The following is a 19182-nucleotide window of genomic DNA, read 5'->3' on the forward strand; positions in this document are numbered from 1 at the left end:
GACATCATGCTTGGGAGGGTGGAGGGACGGCGCAAGAGGGGAAGACCCTTTATGAGATGGATTGATTCAGTGACTGGGGTAATCGGGATGTGTGTGTCAGAGGCAGTGCGATTGGCACAGGATAGAGCAGGGTTTAGGGCTGTTGTACATAGGGTCGCTATGAGTCACAAATGACTTGATAGCACATAACAACAGCAACAACAACAGTGATAAAGAGAATACAGAACTGGAGCTTAGAAAAATAATAGTCTTCACAATAGCTAATCACAAGATTAAATATTTGGGAGTAAATCTAACCAGAAGCATGAAGGATCTATTCAAAGAAAATGATATAACATTACTATAAGAAACAAAAAAAGACAGACTGGGGAAAAATATTTGGTAATCACATGTCAGATAAGGGACTTATATTTAGAATTTATAAAATACTTGAGCACTACAACAATATAAAGGTAAATAACCCAATTGAAAAATGAGCACAGAATATGAACAGACATTTCACCAAAGAAAAGACATTCAAATGGCCAACAAACACATGAAGAAATGTTCAAAATCCCTAGTTCTAAGAGAGATGCAAATAGAAAGAACTATGACAAATAATCTCATCCCAGTAAGAATAGCAAAATTTAACAGAACAGCAAACATCAATTGCTGGCGAGGTTGTGGATAAACTGGAACACTTATTCACTGTTGGTGGGAGTGTAAAATGGTGCAACCACTATGGACGGCTGTATGACACTTTCTCAGAAAGTTGCAAATAGAAATAACATTTGACCCAGCAATTACACTACTGGGCATATATCCTAAATAAACCAAAGCTGCCATCCAAGCAGATATATGCACACCTATGTTTACTGTGGCTTTGTTCACAATAGCAAAAAGCTGGAAACAACCCAAGTGTCCATCAACAAACTAATGGATAGAGAAGCTTTGGTATATTCACACAATGGAATACTATGCAGCATTGAAAAACAAGGAACTCATTAAATACTATATGAAATGGGTGACCCTGGAGGACATTATGCTGACTGAAATATCTCAATCATAAAAGGATAAATGCTGCATAGTGCCACTGTTGTAAAACAGGACCGACATGGGGGTTGAGGGAAGACAGAGAAGATGGAGATGAATGATGTATACTGCATTGAAACAGATGAGGGAGAGAACTGTTTAAAAGGGATATATGGTTCGGTATTATTGTCATGACAGGAGTCCAAAATGAAGGCTGCATAGTGGAGTGGACCTGGGGGGAAGGATTGTACAACAATAAATCATTTTTCTTTTACTTTTCAAAGAGAAGTGTGAACTTGGGGGGTAGGGGTGGTCAGGGAGAAAAGTGCAACAATGAATGAATGGAAATCCAAAGTCTCTGTAAACTTTCATTAAAATTAATAAAAAAATAAAGGGAAAAATTTAACACTTAAAAAACCAAAAAAAATGATAACAGCGGGTAGACTTTAAACACTTGAATTTTAATTAACACAACACTTTTCCTAGCAGTTGTTAAGTGCCATCAAGTCGCCGGCAACTTATAGAGACCCTGTGTACAACAGCCCTAAACCCTGCTCTAGCCTTTGCCAATCTCACCATCTCCGACACACCTACCCCCATTACCCTAGTCACTGAATCAATCCACCTCATAGAGGGTCTTCCTCTCCTGCTCTGTCCCTCCACCCTCCCAAGCATGACGTCCTTCTCCAAGGACTGGTCCCTCCTTGCAACATGTCCGAAGTATATCAGACGAAGCTTCAGAATCCTTCCCTCCAAGGAGCAGCATGATTTAACCCTCGCTAGGATGAACCTATTCATTTAGTTAGCAGTCCATGGTATATTCAATACTCTTCTCCAACACCACAACTCAAATGCATCAATTCTTCTTCTTTCCTCCCTAGTCATTGTCCATCTCTCTGGTGCATAACAGGTGATTGCAAAGACCATGGCCTGTATCAGGCACACCTTAGTTTTCAGATTGATACCATTGTTCTTCAGTACTTTGGAGAGGTCCCTAACAGCAGACTTTCCTATCACAATATGTCTTTTAATTTCCTGACTGCTGGTGCCAAGAGTGTTGACTGTGGAGGCAAGCAAACTAAAGCTGTGTACAATCTCAATCTCTTCACCATCCATCCTGATGCTGCCAATTGGCCCAGGGGTGAGAATCTTTGTCTTCTTGACATTGAGCCTCAATCCATATTTAAGGCTGCAGTCCTTGACCTTCCTCAGCAAGCACTTCAGGACCTCTTCAGTTTTAGCAAGCAGGGTTGTGTTATCTGCGTAACACAGATTGTTGATGAATCTTCCGAGTATTCTCTAAAAAGCGCAGAGGCTGGGGCTCTTTGCATTGTGTAAACCCAGTCTCTCTCCACAATTTTATCGTTTCACAAGAGATATCTGCTTTAAAAATTAACCTCCAGATTACTAGGTAGGAGATTTTAGGCACAGATTCCAATACATACGAGGCCTATGGAGTGTTTTAACAAGGAGAAGAAGCCCAAAGCTGGCACACAGTATATGCATGACTGGATGGTGTGTAGATATACTCAAGTGGGAAGTCTTACCCCTTCCCTGCACTGCCCTACTCCCTTTTCTGTTTTGCTGGTCCTAAAACCATTAAATCATAGTGTGAGTCACATCCTTGATTGACATCGGTTGTCAACAAACTTTGTAATGTGTTATTGAGAGAATGTTTTTAAAATATTAAGTATCATCAGGTAAATATAGTTTATGGTGAAATATTTACGAACCTGTGGCTTTTGAATATTGGCATTTGGGGAAGATGCTTAAAACACTTTTTTCTTAGACAAATATTACTACTACATGCAAACTTATAAAAAGTAAATTTTGCTATATTTGAAACAATAATACCTACTAAAGATGTTTCATCAATAAAGAAAGAATTCATTTGCTGACTTAACTGAGTTTTTAGGAATACAGCTCTATAATTAAGCAATAGTTGAGATTCCAAGTTTCATTTGGCCAGAACGAGTGTAACAAGTATTTCCAGATTAAATATCTCTATACCAGAATGTCTCTTTACAAATATTTATGGGAAGTAGGATGGCTTATAAAATTTCCAAATTAAAATACATTTCTTAAAAATAGTAATGAAATAATGTATTATATGAAAGTAAATGAAGATAAATTAGTGATATCAGCAACCGCAGGCAGCATACATAAAGTGAATTTCATAAATATTGTTACTATATCTCATGTGTTAGAAAACAAAAATGTAAGTATAAACATTTTCAGTTTCTGCTTGGGGTTACTTTTTATTTCATTTAGATAACAAGCAAATCTAACCCAAAAACCCCAAACCAAACTAAGCACATTAATAAGTATTCAGTGATTGTTGCCTGAATGGATAATGAAAATTTAATTTGCCAATACTGAAGCAATGTGTCTTGTTTTCCAGGTACAATATTTACCGTCCATCCTGTTTTATTCTTGGATAAAATATCAACAATCCGATTCCTTGTTGAAGCCAGTGATGGTGGAGTTCCTGAATTGACAGTTCTTGCCCAGGTGGAAATAGAAATACAAGATACGAACAATTATGCCCCCAAATTTACAGCAGAATTCTACAATCTTAGCTTGAGTGAAGATGCCCTAATTGGAGGCACACTTGTTACATTTTCAACCTCTGACCATGACTGGACCCATGAAAACACATTTGTTGAATATTCCATCATCAGTGGTAATTCCCAGAAACATTTCCACGTGGAAACTAGTGTCATTCATGCAGAGCACACTTACACACAAGTTGGTTATCTTATGTTACTTCACAGTTTGGACAGAGAAGCAGTTGCCAGGCATCAGCTTGTTGTTCTAGCATCTGATCACGGTTGCCCTCCTCTGAGTTCCACCGCCATAATATCTATCGAAGTACTTGATGCTAATGATAATCCACCTACATTCACTCATCTGGAATATCATGCTCATGTCAGGGAAAGTACCCCTTTAGGGAGTCATATCACTGTGGTCTCAGCAACTGACTGTGACATAGGTTCAAATGCCGAAATCAATTACCACTTAATATCTGGAAATGAGAGAGGACATTTTCAACTAGAAGAAAAAACTGGAATTCTCTACTTGATTAAACCTTTGGATTATGAGGAAACAATTAAATTTACTTTAACTGTCCAAGCTTCAGATGAAGAAAAGAAACATTTTTCCTTTGCAGTTGTCTTTGTCAATGTCCTGGATGACAATGACCATACACCTTACTTCATGTACCCTAGAGTCAACTGTGTGGTTCCGGAAAATCTGCCCGTATCATCTACTATATGTTCTGTAAATGCTTTGGATTTTGACACAGGTCCTTTCGGAGAATTGACGTACTCAATTTTATCACCTTGTTTTAACAGTCATGGACAACCTCACGGTCATGATCTCTTCTTCATTGACCCTTTTACTGGAGATATCCATGCTAAGCAAATGCTTGACTATGAACTTGAAGATAAATACTGCATCACAGTTCAGGCAAAAGACAAAGGTGCTTCAACAGCTTCTTTAATGGTGTGGGTGGATATTGAAGGGATAGATGAATTTGAGCCCATTTTCACACAAGATCAGTATTTTTTCAGCCTTCCAAATAAGAATAAAGTAAAACAGTTAGTTGGCAAAGTGGAGGCATCAGATGCTGATGCTGGTATTGATGGAGTTGTTCTTTACTCGCTTGATGCCTCATCTCCTTTCTTTTCTGTAAATAAAACTAATGGAAATATCTATTTGACTAATACCCTTCCTCTGGTAAAAAGTCAAGTCAGCCAAGAAGACACCATTGAAATGAACATAATTGCTCACAGTCCCAAACAGGACTCTAAGTTTGCATCTTGCATTGTTTTTGTGAATGTGTCATTTTCCCCTGAAGGAAAGCACTCTGCAGTATCAGTCATCAGTTTTTCAATCAGCCTTTCCATCTCCTTTCTAGTGTTTCTGTTTCTCGTATTCATTCTTGTTATCCTAGTTCTAAGGCATAAACCAAAATACAGAGCAAACAATTATGAAGAAAAGAAAATCCCATCTCCCTTAGATGTCAGCCTGAGATTGACTGACGATGCCAACATGCTCCAGGGCTTCCAGAAAACGACTGATTGCAGCGATGAGTTGGTTCCCATGGACTATATGCCTAAATGGTTGAGTTTAATAAGCATCATGGAGAAAGACATTGTACATCTGTACAGACATTCCAATTCCAGTGGTCACTGTTCTGTGGAAGCAGAAAGTGCAGAAGATAAGGAGATCCAGAGGATAAATGAGCACCCTTACAGGAAAGACTCTGGCTCAACTTTGAGTGACCAGGATTCTAGAGTGCCAGACTCCGGAATCCCAAGGGATTCAGACCAGCTTTCTTGCTTGTCTGGTGAAACTGACCTGGTGGTCACTGCTGAAACATCAGAAACCCGGCATACATCGGAGGAAGGTGGAGCAGGAGAACGTACCTCAACCTATGGTCAAAATGATGTGTTATCTCATACACTTCAGAGGAGAGGGGTAAAAGAGGACACCCTGGCTGATGCCAGGAAAGAGTACATCTTTGTTTCAGGAGAGCAGGAGGAGAAAGGCACTGTCCTTTCAACCCAGAAAAGCTCTCATCACTTTGTGAGCGGTACCTGGGATCATGTCCTCAGCTGGGAACCCAGGTTTCAACCTCTTGCCTCAGTATTTAATGATATTGCAAAACTGAAGGATGAACATTTGCATATGTCTGGCATTTCCAAAGCAAAGAAATCTTTTGTTTTTCCACCACCTTTGATAACAGCAATAGCTCAGCCTGGAATTAAAGCAGTTCCCCCCAAAATGCCAACTGTAACCTCTGGACAATTACTTCAGAAATACCCACGTTCTCCCATTCTCTGCCCTCTGAGTTCTCTGCCAGAGGTCATGACTCCCAGCTTTTCTCCATCCCTTTCTCTATTAACTGTACAGACTCCTGTCATGTCTCCACTGCTGCCAAATGCAGAGTTATTAGGAACACAACTTAATGGCACGTGCCATGAACAGAAACCAAAAGATGAAGTTAAAATATAAAATGGCAATAATCTTAGGCACCTAATCATGAATGAAAAGACAAACCTCCTCAGACAAGCACCTCAATATTGGGAGGTTCTGATCTAAGAGCCTGTGACATAATTTAGTTTAGGGTTTGTGGAACACACCGACTTATATCTCAGATTTTTCTGGTCTTAAAGAAAAGGGAGCTCTGGTGGCCTAGTGGCAAGAAGCTGTGCTGCAAACTTGAAGGCACACGGTTTGAATCCACGAGCTGCTCTGCAGGAGAAGAATTACCAGTCTCCTCTTGTGCAATTAACTGCCTCTGAAAACCTGCTGGAGGGTCAGCTGTGGATTGGTTCTGACTCAATGGCACACAACAACAACAAAGAAAAGTTACTCTGCTTTTAACCTTTATATTTTGTTCAGGACTCACATTTGCATATATCAAGTAGTCTGTACTATGTGTCATACTCAATTTTCTGTATTATTATTAACTTTTCACAAACACAGTGAACTTTACTGACTGCCAGGCTATTGATGTGAAAATTCAGAATGGTGCTCTCTGATCATGTTACTGCCAGTTAGATAAATTAGCAAAGATTGATTAAGGACTGTGTTTAGGAGGAAAAGTAACAGAGGGAGAACCTAAAAGGATAAACGTAAGTCCTGTAGATCTAAACTCCTGAGAGATACATTTTTTCCCACTTTCCTTATATACCATACTTGTGGAGTTTAATAATGATTTGATGTTCAAGGTGGTGTCTTTGGACAAATCTGATGAGAGATTGAGAATGAAATTTGTCATATGAAGAGGAAAAAACTAAAAATCATTCCTGACTAATGAACCAGAAATACATATTTTGGTGTGACCTATGTAATAGCAATGCATATGTAGCTGACTGCCACCTACAAAAGACCTGTTGGCTTGCCCTTCTTTGCCAGTGAAATGGCAAGGTTTTCAGTACTATGTCATGTCAAAGTGTCTACATTCGTAGACAGTAAACTTTGAAGATTAATTTCTGTAAGTTCTTCATTTTATATTGTTCTGGACAATTATTTTCAGTAAGAAATAATTTATGGAGTCAACATCAGTTTAAAAGTTTTGTGTAAATAAAATTCTGTTAATATCAAATTATAAATTTAGTAGAATAATTTAGCAGTATATTTTCAAGTGAGGATTTTTATATGAATTTTGTTCTTCTGAAAGTTAGCAAAGAATGGGAGTCAGAAGAGTCATCCCTTTTTGGAAGCATATTTAGCGATCATTATGGAGTAGTTTGATGATGTGATGAAAGTCATTCTCTTTTGCACAGCTAGTGGTTTAGAAATAGATTATTGCCCAAGTGTAATGATCCAGACTTCTCGCTCTGAACCTGGAATCCATCAAAAATTCTTATACTTTTTAGGATCCTCCCATAGTAGGCCCATGACCAAGAAATAATTTTCTTTGTGTTTTTCCATTTTGGAAGCAGGAGAGGAATCATGTTGTTGTTGCTATGTGCCGTCGAGTCGCCTGCGACTCATAGCGACCCTATGTACAACAGCCCTAAACTCCGCTCTGTCCTGTGCCAATCGCACTGTCTCCGACACTCCCATCCCAATTATCCCAGTCACTGAATCAATCCACCTCATAGAGGGCCTTCCTCTCCTGCGCCGTCCCTCCACCCTCCCAAGCATGATGTCCCTCTCCAAGGACTAGTCTCTCCTCACTACATGTCCAAAGTAAGTTAGACGGAGCCTCAGAATCCCTGCCTCCAAGGAGCCACCCGGTTTAACCCTCTACAGGACAAATCTATTTGTTTTCCTGTAGTCCATGGAATTCTCAGTACTCTTCTCCAGCACCACAGCTCAAAGGCATCAGTTCTCCTTCTATCCTCCTTGGTCATTGTCCAACTCTCTGATGCATAACAGGTGATTGTGAAGACTATGGCATTATTTATTAAATGATATGAGGTAATTAACTTCTCTTTACTGGAAAACATTTCAGGAAGTAGTCAGTGTTTGGTATCTAGTTTTATAGATGAATTGTTCCAAGACTTGCTGGTCCAGAATTGACAATTAGTTATTGTCATTTGACTCTTGAATTGAAAACAAGTATATAAATCCTTTATGATTCAAAAATTAACTCTGCAGCAGCAACAACAAATAGAATGATATGAACATGAAACTTTTGGACAAGCCTAGAATCCTAGGGAAAGAAGATGAAGTGTGAAATATTTTAACATTATAGACTGATAATATACATATCCACCTCCACCCTTTTCTTCAGGATATCTAGGAAAGAAAATGTCATGACCTAAAAAATACCCAAAACTCCAACTTAAATAATTTCCAGAGTTTCCATATTTATTATCTTTTCAACCCTCCAAAAGACAGCTCTGAGCATATCAAAGAAATATTATAGTAATTTTTTTCTAGATATATATAGAAGTTTTATTTTGCAGCATACTTATAAGAACTAAAGACATTTTCTTTTTATCTGAAATAGTTTCTCCATTTACTTATGTTTAAACACGGTTATCCATGCAGCTCACATCCCTAAATTATTTGTCTGTGATTTATTACACATTCTGGACAAGATTCTGCATTTTTCCTCAAGATGTTTCAAAATAGCAGAAGACATGAATTATTTAAAAACCATTCCTACCAGTATCTAGTGGATTTTTAGTTGGTGACTTTATTAATATTGTATTCAACTCTCCAACACCACAAAACAACTGCTATGAGTTGAAGATTTTAAAAACTGTGAATGTGTGGGCTAGGTGTTTGCAATAAATCATATATCAGCCCTTTCAACTGGAGTGCTCTTTTTTTCCCTAAGTACACAATATAATTTGTACAGTTTTTCTGAAAATGTAAAACTTGCCTCTTCTGTATTACTTTTCTGATCACACACCGGCATTCACACTCTGGAGGGGGTACAGAACTTGTTAGTGGAAAATCATATTAAGGCCCAAATTCATAAGCTATAAAATAAAAGACAGTTGTCTCCTGTGGAATTTTGAATGCCTGAAATTCTGGGCTTTCTTGTTGGCAGCCTTAAAAGTACTGGTGTAAATCAGTACCAAATGGATATCAAAATTCCATGTGCTAGAAGTAATCATTGCATTGGCTTCCAAAACAGATTCCCAAGCAACTGAAGGGATGCTTGCAGAATTTTTAGGGAACTGATCATGTAACCATTTTTTTTTTAAAAAAATCTTATAATGTGTTATAAACTGTAGGCTCCCTAGACATAAGCATATGTACTCCATAATTAATATGTATTTGAGGGAGGAATTGTGTTTCTCAGCATCTTTCTCTTCCTTTTCAGAGCCTGTCATACTGTGCTTTCAGGAATTATAATGATAAAAATTAATTCATAATTTTTATCATTTTTTTTATTTTCCTTCTTACATATGTTCTGTCACTTTTTTTGTCTTCATACATATACCTTAATTTTCAGTAAAATAACAAAAACAGAGGCAGAACTTTATTAAGAGGATCTATGATGATGATATACGTGAAAATAATTAAATATATGGACTGAATCTAGTTCTAGGCAGTTCATTCTCACATGATATTATGGATCACCTTATTAAATTTGTTACCACAGTGTGTTTGTTGAGCTCAAAAATGTTATATAATGGGTTTGTTTATCACTGAGGAAAGTTAAAATCTATGGGAGTGGGATACCAGAACCTGTGTAGTTATGGAAACTTCCATTTATGACCAAACCCAGTGTCTGAGGGAGAATCATTCTGGGTTTCTTCTTTTTTTCTCAGTATAAAAGAGACAGGAAAGAAATGAAGCTAAAATAAAGGATTGAATATGGAAAAATTGTTTAAAGTGTATATAGAAAAATAGGAAAAAATAACAGTAAGAACTTATCACAGAAATTTTTCATGAGTAAAGATTATGTTGAGTCATTTGCTCGTAGTAGATAATTTGGAGGAGTCTTTTTTCTTTATTTCTGTTCCTCGCAAATCTCTCCCTTGTTATTTGGCTATCTGCCTTCATCATGTTGTGAACATAAGGCTCAGTGACCATGGTCTAGAATATATTTGACCATTAAAACCTGATTTGATTAGATTATCCCATTGAATTTTAGGAAGAAATAGATAGAAATTACTATCTTATTTTCCTTGCTACATACCTGCCATTGAAAGTGACACAATTTTAAGTAAATGTCCTTGCACATATATCAAGCAGCAGAAGTTCATGTAGAACATCAGGCTTGGCAAAATAGAGGATCAACAAGAAAGATACCTGCAATGACAGGGATTGACACAGTGACCATGACGGTGAGCTGATGCTGATGCACAACAAAGGTTGTGAGGAGGGTGCAAGGCCAGGCCGTGTCTCGTCTTACACATTAGGCTACTGAAAGACAAGACATTGGTTTTTCCCTCCGCCCTTCTACTAGCTAGTTTTTTGTTTGTATTAAATGAATGTTTATGTTAGTGTTCTTTTATATTTAAAAATGATGTATAAGTTTTAAAACTAAAGTACAATCCAGAGCAACTAAGGTTTAGCCCGTGATGATTTCTCAAGCATTGTCAATTGGATTACAGTGATCATTTATATAAAATTCCATATAAATTGAGGACATTTGAGTATTAATAAACAGAATTGTGGAAATTTTAGATAACTTTGGCCTCTAGTAATTGGAATCTACCTTTCTCATATAAACCCGCCACTTGGCTATTTTGATGACAATTAGCACTTCCTACTGTTTTGGTCCACATTAACTTTCCTCATTTCACCCAGTACACTTGCTAAACCAAAACTGTGAAGTGAGTAATAGGGTGAAAGCATGCCAAATAAATAGCAGATGCACAAGCACATCTCTAAAATAAAGTATTATTTTGGTTAAAAATTTAAGTAAGTGGATTTCGTTGTTAGATAGTAAACCCTCAGGGCAAAGTCCTGGTCTCCACTTGTATTATGAAGTGCAGATGGCTTTCCGAATGAATGAGTACATGTGTGAATGGGCCCAGAGGGTGCCGTTATGTGAGGGTGTGACACACAGGCCTTGAAACCATTAAGTGAGAATTCTGGCATAGTTTTGTGATTGTAGCCAGTCACTGTGTAGAGAGAAAATAAGTGCCAATATTCTATCAAAATTTTATGGAACATCTTAGATAAAGACCACAGACCAGAAATTCCTTCTACGATCTAGTTTATTCTTTCTCCTTCTCACAGTATTTGAACATATATCATGAGTTTTAGACTTAATAGAAACTAACTATAGAATGACATTCAAAAGTACATTTTGGCACAGTGATATTACGTGCCCAAACACTCTGATGTGCTTTCATTTCACATAGAAACCACCATTGCCTTGTGGTTGCTTTTATAAGAGTGAAAAGAAAATACAGTGCAGTAGATAGATACGCCTAGCTTACATAAAATGTATTAACCTTCTAAGTAAAAACAATATGAAGACTTTATGAAGGATATTCTCTATGTTCATATGTTGTTGGTATTATTGCATCGACTCTGAGTCATTGCCCCTTCTGTGCAACATATTCAGCATATTTCTCACAATACAGCTGTGTCTACACCCATCGTTGCCTTTACTGTATCACATGTACATGCTTAATGTTTGTGTATGCTAAAAATGACATTTTAACTGAGGACAACCCTTTAATAAAAGTACGATATGATAGCAATTTGGTGGAAGGGATAAATATGAGGTTCTTTTCACATCATAAACAGAAAGGGGAGTTTAATTCAATAAGTAAATGTTAAAAAGAAAGAACTGGAAGAAAGAATGAAAATGGCAAAGGGATCTTCAAATACAAAAGCAAAGGTATAGTAACATATTTGAACTTATGATTAAAAGTATTAAAAAGTTATAATAAATGGTTAATATATCAATACTTCATAGAGGTAACTATTTGACAAGTATTGTTCAGCACTTTTGGTGGACGAAACATGGTTCAGAGATCTTAAAAAAGAATTGAAAGAGATCAGATAAAGTCAGTGATTTTATGTAGCTTACATCCTATTGAGGTAAACAATAAACATATGATGTCAAATCATGGTAAATGTGATAGGAAGCCCAAATAAGGATATAAAGAAGGAGATTGGCAATGTAGATTGCTTATTCAGAGAAAGTATCTTTGACATGCCACATGAATGGAATGAAGTGAAAGAATGAGTTCAAATAAAGCTCTGAGGAGAAAATAGTGAAGGTTGATCAGCAATTACAAAAAACCCTGAGGGAGAAGCCATATGTGTGTCTGGGAAACTATATAGTACGTGTGGCATAGAACTAGGTGGAAGAAGAGTAGCTGGAGATGGGGTCAAACAGGTAACCTCTTGCTATATGCCAACAAATCATAGCTGACCCTCCAATGGGTTTTCAGAGGTCATAAATCATACAAGAGGAGATTACCCATCTTTCTCTCACAAGTAACTAGGGATGAGATAATGTAGTCTTGAAAACTATCGTAAGTGGCTTCAAATTATTCCCCAAGCATGGTGAGACGTAACTCCTGGGTTTAAAAGGTATGTATGACATTATTTGATATAAATTTCTGGACAGATGCCTAATTTGTGGAGTAAAGAGAAAGTTTGTGCATCACTAGAACACCAGCTGACTAGGCTATTGCAGTCATGCCAGCTGGTGGTTGTATCCTGGACTATGGTAGCACAGGGGGAAAGGATCAGAGTCAGGATATGTAATTATACATTGAGTGGATATTTATTGGTAATACTTTGGATGTGAAGTATGATAAAAATTATATGAGTCTGAGGCTTAGGAAATAATTGGAGGCTATATAGAAAATATTTGGCATCATTAGCAAATGGTTAGCATTTAAACAATGGAATAGTATGGTATCATTCAGGAGTAAGTATGTTGTTGTTATTGAGTTGACAACAACTCAGGTCACCTGGTGAAAAGTGGATCTGAACCTTTGTTCTATCCTGTGCCATCCTCACAATTTAATAGTTTGTATCAATAAGTATCAATCCATCTTGTAGAATGTCTTCCTCTCTTTTTTGAACCTTTGCATTTTCCAGCATAGTATCTTCTTCTAATGACTGGTTTTTCTTAATCACTTGCCCAATGTTTTTGAGGCAGAGTTTCACCATCCTTGCATCTAAGGAGCACCCTGGTTGCACTCCCTCCAAGGAAGATTTGCTTGTTCTTGTAGCAGTCCATGGGATATACGATATTCTTCTCCAACTCTACAGTGCATTGGTGGTAGTTCTGTCATCCTTAGTCAATGTCTAACTTTCACATGCTTAGGAAGCAATTGAAAAGACCATGTCATGGATCGAGTGCACTTTACTATTTAAAGTGACATCTTTTCTCTTTAGCATTTCAAAGAAGATGTTTGACAGCAGATTTCCTCAATGCAATCCATCTTTATATTGTTTGACTGTTGTTATGAATGTTATTTTGGATCTAAACCAGAAACCATGCCTCCTTGACAGTTTAAATCCTCTGGTTACAGGAATGAAATGGATAATCTTCTGTGTGACTCATCTTCTGAAAATCTCCTGAAGGGTCAGCTATGGATCACTTCTGACTTGATTGCAGTGAATAATTTTTGTTGTTGTTGTTGTTAGGTGCCATCATGTCAAGGATGACCCATAGCAACAGTATGCATAACAGATCTGAATCCTGCCCTATATTGTGCCATCCTTACCATCTCTGACGCATTTGAGCCCATTGCAGCAGTCCATCTCATTGAGGTTCTTCTTGTCTTTCACCCACTTTCCACCTTTCCAAGCATGATGGTCCTCTCCAAAGAATAGCATCATCTAGCAACATGCCTAGAGTATGGGAGATGAAACTTTGTCATCGTATTTCCTTCTCTTGCTTAATTGTCTTAGCAAATACTTTCAATACAATATTCAGTAACAGGGGTGATAGCAGACATACTTTCCTGGACTCTATTCTCAAGGGGAATGCCTTTAAGCTCTCTCCATAGATAACAATGCTTTTTCTTGGTTATTTACACTTGATTGTGCTTATGCAAACCCTATACTTGTATCAGTAAACAGTTCTCAGAACAAAGCATGGAAATACTGTATGGTTCAAAATTAGAAAAGTAGTGTGTCACAGATGCATCCTATTCCAATACCTGTTCAATTTGTATACAGAACAGATCATTTAAGAATCAGGCCTTTATGAGAAGAAATGTCATGTCAAGATTGCAGGAAGATTCATCAACAACCTATGATTTGCAGATATCACAACCTTGCTTGCTAAAACAGAGAAGACCTGAAGTACTTGCTGCAGGAGGCCAAAGACTATAGTATTCAAAATGGATTGAAGCTCAATATCTAGAAGGCAAAGATTCTCACCACTGGGACAATTGGCAGCACCATGATAGATGAAAAAGAGATTGAAGTTGTTAAAAATTTTAGCTGGCTCAGCTCCACAATTAATACTTTTAACACAATTAACCAGCAGTCAGGAAATCAAAAGATGAAATGTATTGGGACAATCTGCTGTCAGGGACCTCTCCAGAGTGCTTAAATGCAAAAATAACAGTCCAGAAACTAAGGTACGCTAATCTAGGCCATGATCTTTGCAAATACTTGTTATGCTTCAGAGAGCTGGACAATGACTAAGGATGACAGACGAAGAAGAATTGATGCCTTTGAGTTGTGGTGCTGGAGAAGAGTCATGGACATACTATGGACAGCTAAGAAAATAAGTCTGTCTTAGAGAGGGTTAAACCACATACTTTGGGCACATAGCCAAGAGAGATCGGTCCTTGGAGAAGGACATCATGCTCAGAAAGGTGGAGGAAGCACGGGAGAGGAAGACACCATAGGTTGATACAGTAGCTGGGGCAATGGAGGTTGACATGTCAGAATTAGTAAGATTGGCTCAGGACAGGAAAGAGTTCATAGCTGCTATACATAGGGTTTGTATGGGTCACAGGTGACTTGATAGCATATAACAACAACAATAAAGACATGTTTGGAGGCTCATATGTGACGTGGTTGAATTATCAAAGATGGTTTAACTTGTTTATGTGAGGGTTAGGTGTGAACTGCTTCGTTGGTTTTTTTCATTCACAATCAGATCTGAGGTGATTGGATTTGTTGGACTTAGCCTATCATGAGCTGTGGGCTGGAAGCCTCTTGTTTTAGAGTCAAATTGTGTTTGAAATGAACATTTTTCTAAATGGTACAGCACTGGTCTGTCAACTTGCAGTCTTGAAGTAACGGGATTGCTGTTGTACTTAATGCTGTACCATTGGTGTGTCAAATGTTGTAATATTTACCCACTGTGGACAGTGTTTGATGGAGCTCTCAGCTTGAGTCAGGTTTGGAAGCAGGAGCAGCATCGAGTTCCTAAACCACATGCCTCTGGAAACTCTATGAAAAGGGAGAAACTATGATAGTTATAGTACAGGGCTCGGATCTTTTATTCATAGGGTTGCTGTGAGTCATGCTCAAGTTGATGACATTTAAGAACAATTTCACAGCAACAATATACTTTTCATTATGTTGAGGAAATGCCCCTATATTTCCTATTTTGTTGAGTGTTTTAATCATGAAGAAGTGTTGTCTTTTGTCAAAAGCCTTTTCTGCATCAATGGATATGATCATGTGATTCTTTTTTTAAAATTTCTTTTTATTTAAATAGCATTCAGTTTATTACAGATATTTAGCATTGGCTTCCCATATTTCCCCCCTTTTGTTTTTATCAGAATTATGTTATTCTTTAGATGAGCATCCATTATACACAAACAAACACATATAGCAAATTAAATATAGTAAACTCAAAGAAATACTTTCAAAAATCTCCATATGATCAGAAGGATTCAGGTTGAATATTCCTTGAAAGTTTCTTTTAATTATCCCATTGCCACAGTGCTTGTCAAAATCAGTTCTGATTAATCTCCTCTCTCAGTGTGTCCTTTGCCATACCCTATCACTCCTCCCTGAGAGAGATTTCATCCTGATTCATAAGGAAAAGGGGACGGCATATTCTTTTAGCTACTTCCTGCTGAAAAGGGACGCTGTGGGTTTCAGGGTGAAGATCTTCTCTCACTATTTCTATTGCCTTTGGCAATAGGAAACACATAGATTATTGTAGAGATTGATTTTGGAATTTAGACGCACTGTTATCAGTTGTGCTTATCCATACTTGTTCATATCCTTGAAGATGCATCATGAAACTATTGCAGCCTAGAAGACACAAATTTAACTAACAAGTTAAAAATACATGAGTCAAAAATTAAAAGCAATAATATTCCAAGTAGAGGTTCTACCAGTGGCACAAATCAAGTTACAGAGGGAGGGTAGTTTTAAAATAAAAGCCTCATTGACTAGCACTTTGTCTATTGAAGTATAAAGGTTAGGAACCACAAGATGTAGAGGCTCAACTAGGTCATTTATTGTTCTTAAGTCCTGGACCAAATTCCATCTACCACTGAGTTGTTTTAAAGCTTGGAAGTCCACATGCAAGGCAGAGGTGAAGTAAGGAACTGCTTATGAGGTTTTCTGTTAATTCTAACAACTAAGAAATAGTGAGAAGAGTTGGAACCTCAGAAGGCTTTTAAGACCAAATAATAGGCTCTTGTGTCCAGGAGAAAATGGATATACTTACCAGTAATGTTAATGCTCACCCACGGCTCTTCTGGGAGGATCTGAATCGTTGTTTCCAGCTGGGAGCTGGGGCCTGTCAGTCCTGTCAGCGACAAGGACCTGATGTGGGCCACCCTTGGCCAAGTGTCCTTCAGTCCACACTTAAAGCAAGTGAGTGGGAGCTTCCGCTCTACTCCCTTGCCTATCTGTGGCTCTCTTCTGTGACACTGTCTACTGAAGTGGCCCAGCTTTCCACAGTGGAAGCAATTCTAACCTCTTTTATTACCTTTGGGTGGCACTGTTTATGGGTAAGACTTCCTTTTTCTGACACAAGCCCTGAACTAGCAGCAACAGCTGTCCCAATAATTTTGGCCATTCTCTGGTCTTTCCTCTTCCCTCTAGATCCCAGTTGTTAAAAGAGGGAAAAATTTAAACAAATATATAACAAATAATTTTGAACAGTATAGTCTTTTATGTTTAAGGCTGGAAATATTATCAATATGATCATTTCCAATCCGGAGATAGATGTTCCAATGCAGTTCCTATTTTCCATAAATGGTTTTGGTAAGAAGAATATTGTAAATGTGGATACAGTTCCACTATTCCTCCTCCATGCCATGATATAGTGTTATTAGCATGAGCAGTTATAAATCCATTGTCTTCCTTACTCTAACTTAATTTTTTAAAATTTAAACTTATCATTAATTTCAGTAAAAATTTACAGAGCCTTTGGATTTCCATTCATTCATTGTTGCACATTTCCCCCCTCCCATGCCTCCCCCCACCCCCAGAACACTACCTTCTTGGAAAAGTAAAATTCTTTCATTGTTTTACAAACCCTCCCCCAGGTCCACTCCACCATGTAGCCATTGCTCTAGAATCCTGTCATGACAGAAATACCTAATCTCATATCCCTTTTAAACAGTTTTCTCCCTCCTCTGTTTCAGTGAGTATACATTATTGAACCATCTTTCTCAGTCTCTCCCCAACCCCAAGGTCAGTCCTCTTTTACAACAGTGGCACCATGCAATATTTGTCCTTTTGTGACTGGGATACTTCGCTCAGCATAATGTTTTCCAGAGTCAGCCATTTTTAATAATATTGCATGAATTCCTTGTTTTTCAATGCAGTATAGTATTCCACTGTGTGAATATACCATAACTTCTCTATCCATTTGTTTGTTGATGGGTGCTTAGGTTGTTTCCAACTCCTTGCTATTGTGAACAAAGCTGCAATAAACATGCGTGTGCATATATCTGCTTGGATGTCAGTTACGGTCTCTTTGGGGTATATTCCCAGTAGTGGAATTGCTGGGTCAAATGGTATCTCTATTTGCAACTTTTTGAGAAAGCACCATACTGCCTTCCACAGCGGTTGCACCATTTTACACTCCCACCAACAGTGAATAAGGGTTCCAGTTTCTCCACAACCTCGCGGGCATTTGTTGCTTGCTGTTGTGTTAAATTTTGCTATTCTGACTGGGGTGAGATGATATCTCAGAGTTGTTTTAACTAAGTTCATTTTTTTATAATCTTCAGCAGAATCTTGCTTGCATGTGATATCAATGATATTTCCACACTCTGTTGGATCACCTTTCTTTGGAATGGGAACCAATAAAGAAAGGAATGGGTAGATAATTTAATATATACCTTTTAATTAAGTAATGTCTATTAATGAATTTCATTAATAAATGCAAATAAATTATCAACTTCACATTCAGAAAACATTTAATTTTTTTTTATTGTTAAGTTGACTCTGATTCATTTTGACCCAAAGTACAATATATGGGAACCCTGCTCAACCCTGCTCCATCCCGACCATCTTTACTCCGTCAATATGTCAGTCCCTCTCAATGAAGGTCTTCCTTTCATTTGCTGACACTTTACTTCCCCAAGGCTGATATCCTTTTCTAAGAACTGGTTTATCTTGATAACAGGTTCAGAGAGCAGGTAAGACAATTTTTCATAAGCATTGCCTCCAAAGAGGATGCTGGATACATTGCATCTAAGGATATTTTTTGTTCTTTGACAGTCTCTAGTATATATTTGATGTTCATTACCAACATCACAATTCAAATACATCAGTCTTCTTTATTCTTTCTTATACATTGTCCAGCTTTCACTTGCATATGAAGTATGGAAATATCATAGTTTGGAGTCAAGCACATGCTAGTGTTTAAACTGACATCCTTGCTTTTCATCACTTGAAAGCAGCCCTTGGTAGAAGATTTTGCTTGATTATTTTCTCCTTTTGTCATAATATGAAATTAGTTCAATTGTGAAAACTGATGTTAGAAAATAAAAGAGGAAAAACATACATTCCTCAAGCTGAAAGAGTTGAAGAAAAATTTCAAGCCTCCATTTGCCATATTGAAGGATTCTATGTACGAAATATCCAATGACTCAAGAAGCATCATAGAAGACAGAATACAAAGAGTCATGGTACCAAAAGAGTTAGTTGACTTTAAAATATGTCAGGAAGTAGAATATGATCAATAACAAATAGCACTGAAGAAGAATTTCTAGCTACGCTGAAGGCATTTGTAAAATTTAAGGCCCTAGGAATTGATGTAATGTCAATATAATGTCAATATAGGTGTCAATAAAAAAACACACCCCTGGATGGGATCACTAGCCTATGCCA

General features: G+C 37.6%; 1 protein-coding gene across 1 annotated transcript in view; it reads left to right on the forward strand.

Annotated features, from left to right (window-relative positions):
• DCHS2 (dachsous cadherin-related 2) overlaps positions 1–6030 on the forward strand; it is a 393558-nt gene extending 387528 nt beyond the window's left edge. The window contains exon 20 of the mRNA XM_006884496.1: positions 3413–6030. Coding sequence (XP_006884558.1) covers positions 3413–6030 — 2618 coding nt within the window. The remainder of the gene's footprint in view (positions 1–3412) is intronic.
• Positions 6031–19182: the final 13152 nt, after the last annotated feature.

Source organism: Elephantulus edwardii, unplaced genomic scaffold (assembly GCF_000299155.1).
Source record: "Elephantulus edwardii isolate Elephantulus edwardi_28Jun2011 unplaced genomic scaffold, EleEdw1.0 scaffold00034, whole genome shotgun sequence".
Classification (NCBI taxonomy): Eukaryota; Metazoa; Chordata; class Mammalia; order Macroscelidea; family Macroscelididae; genus Elephantulus; species Elephantulus edwardii.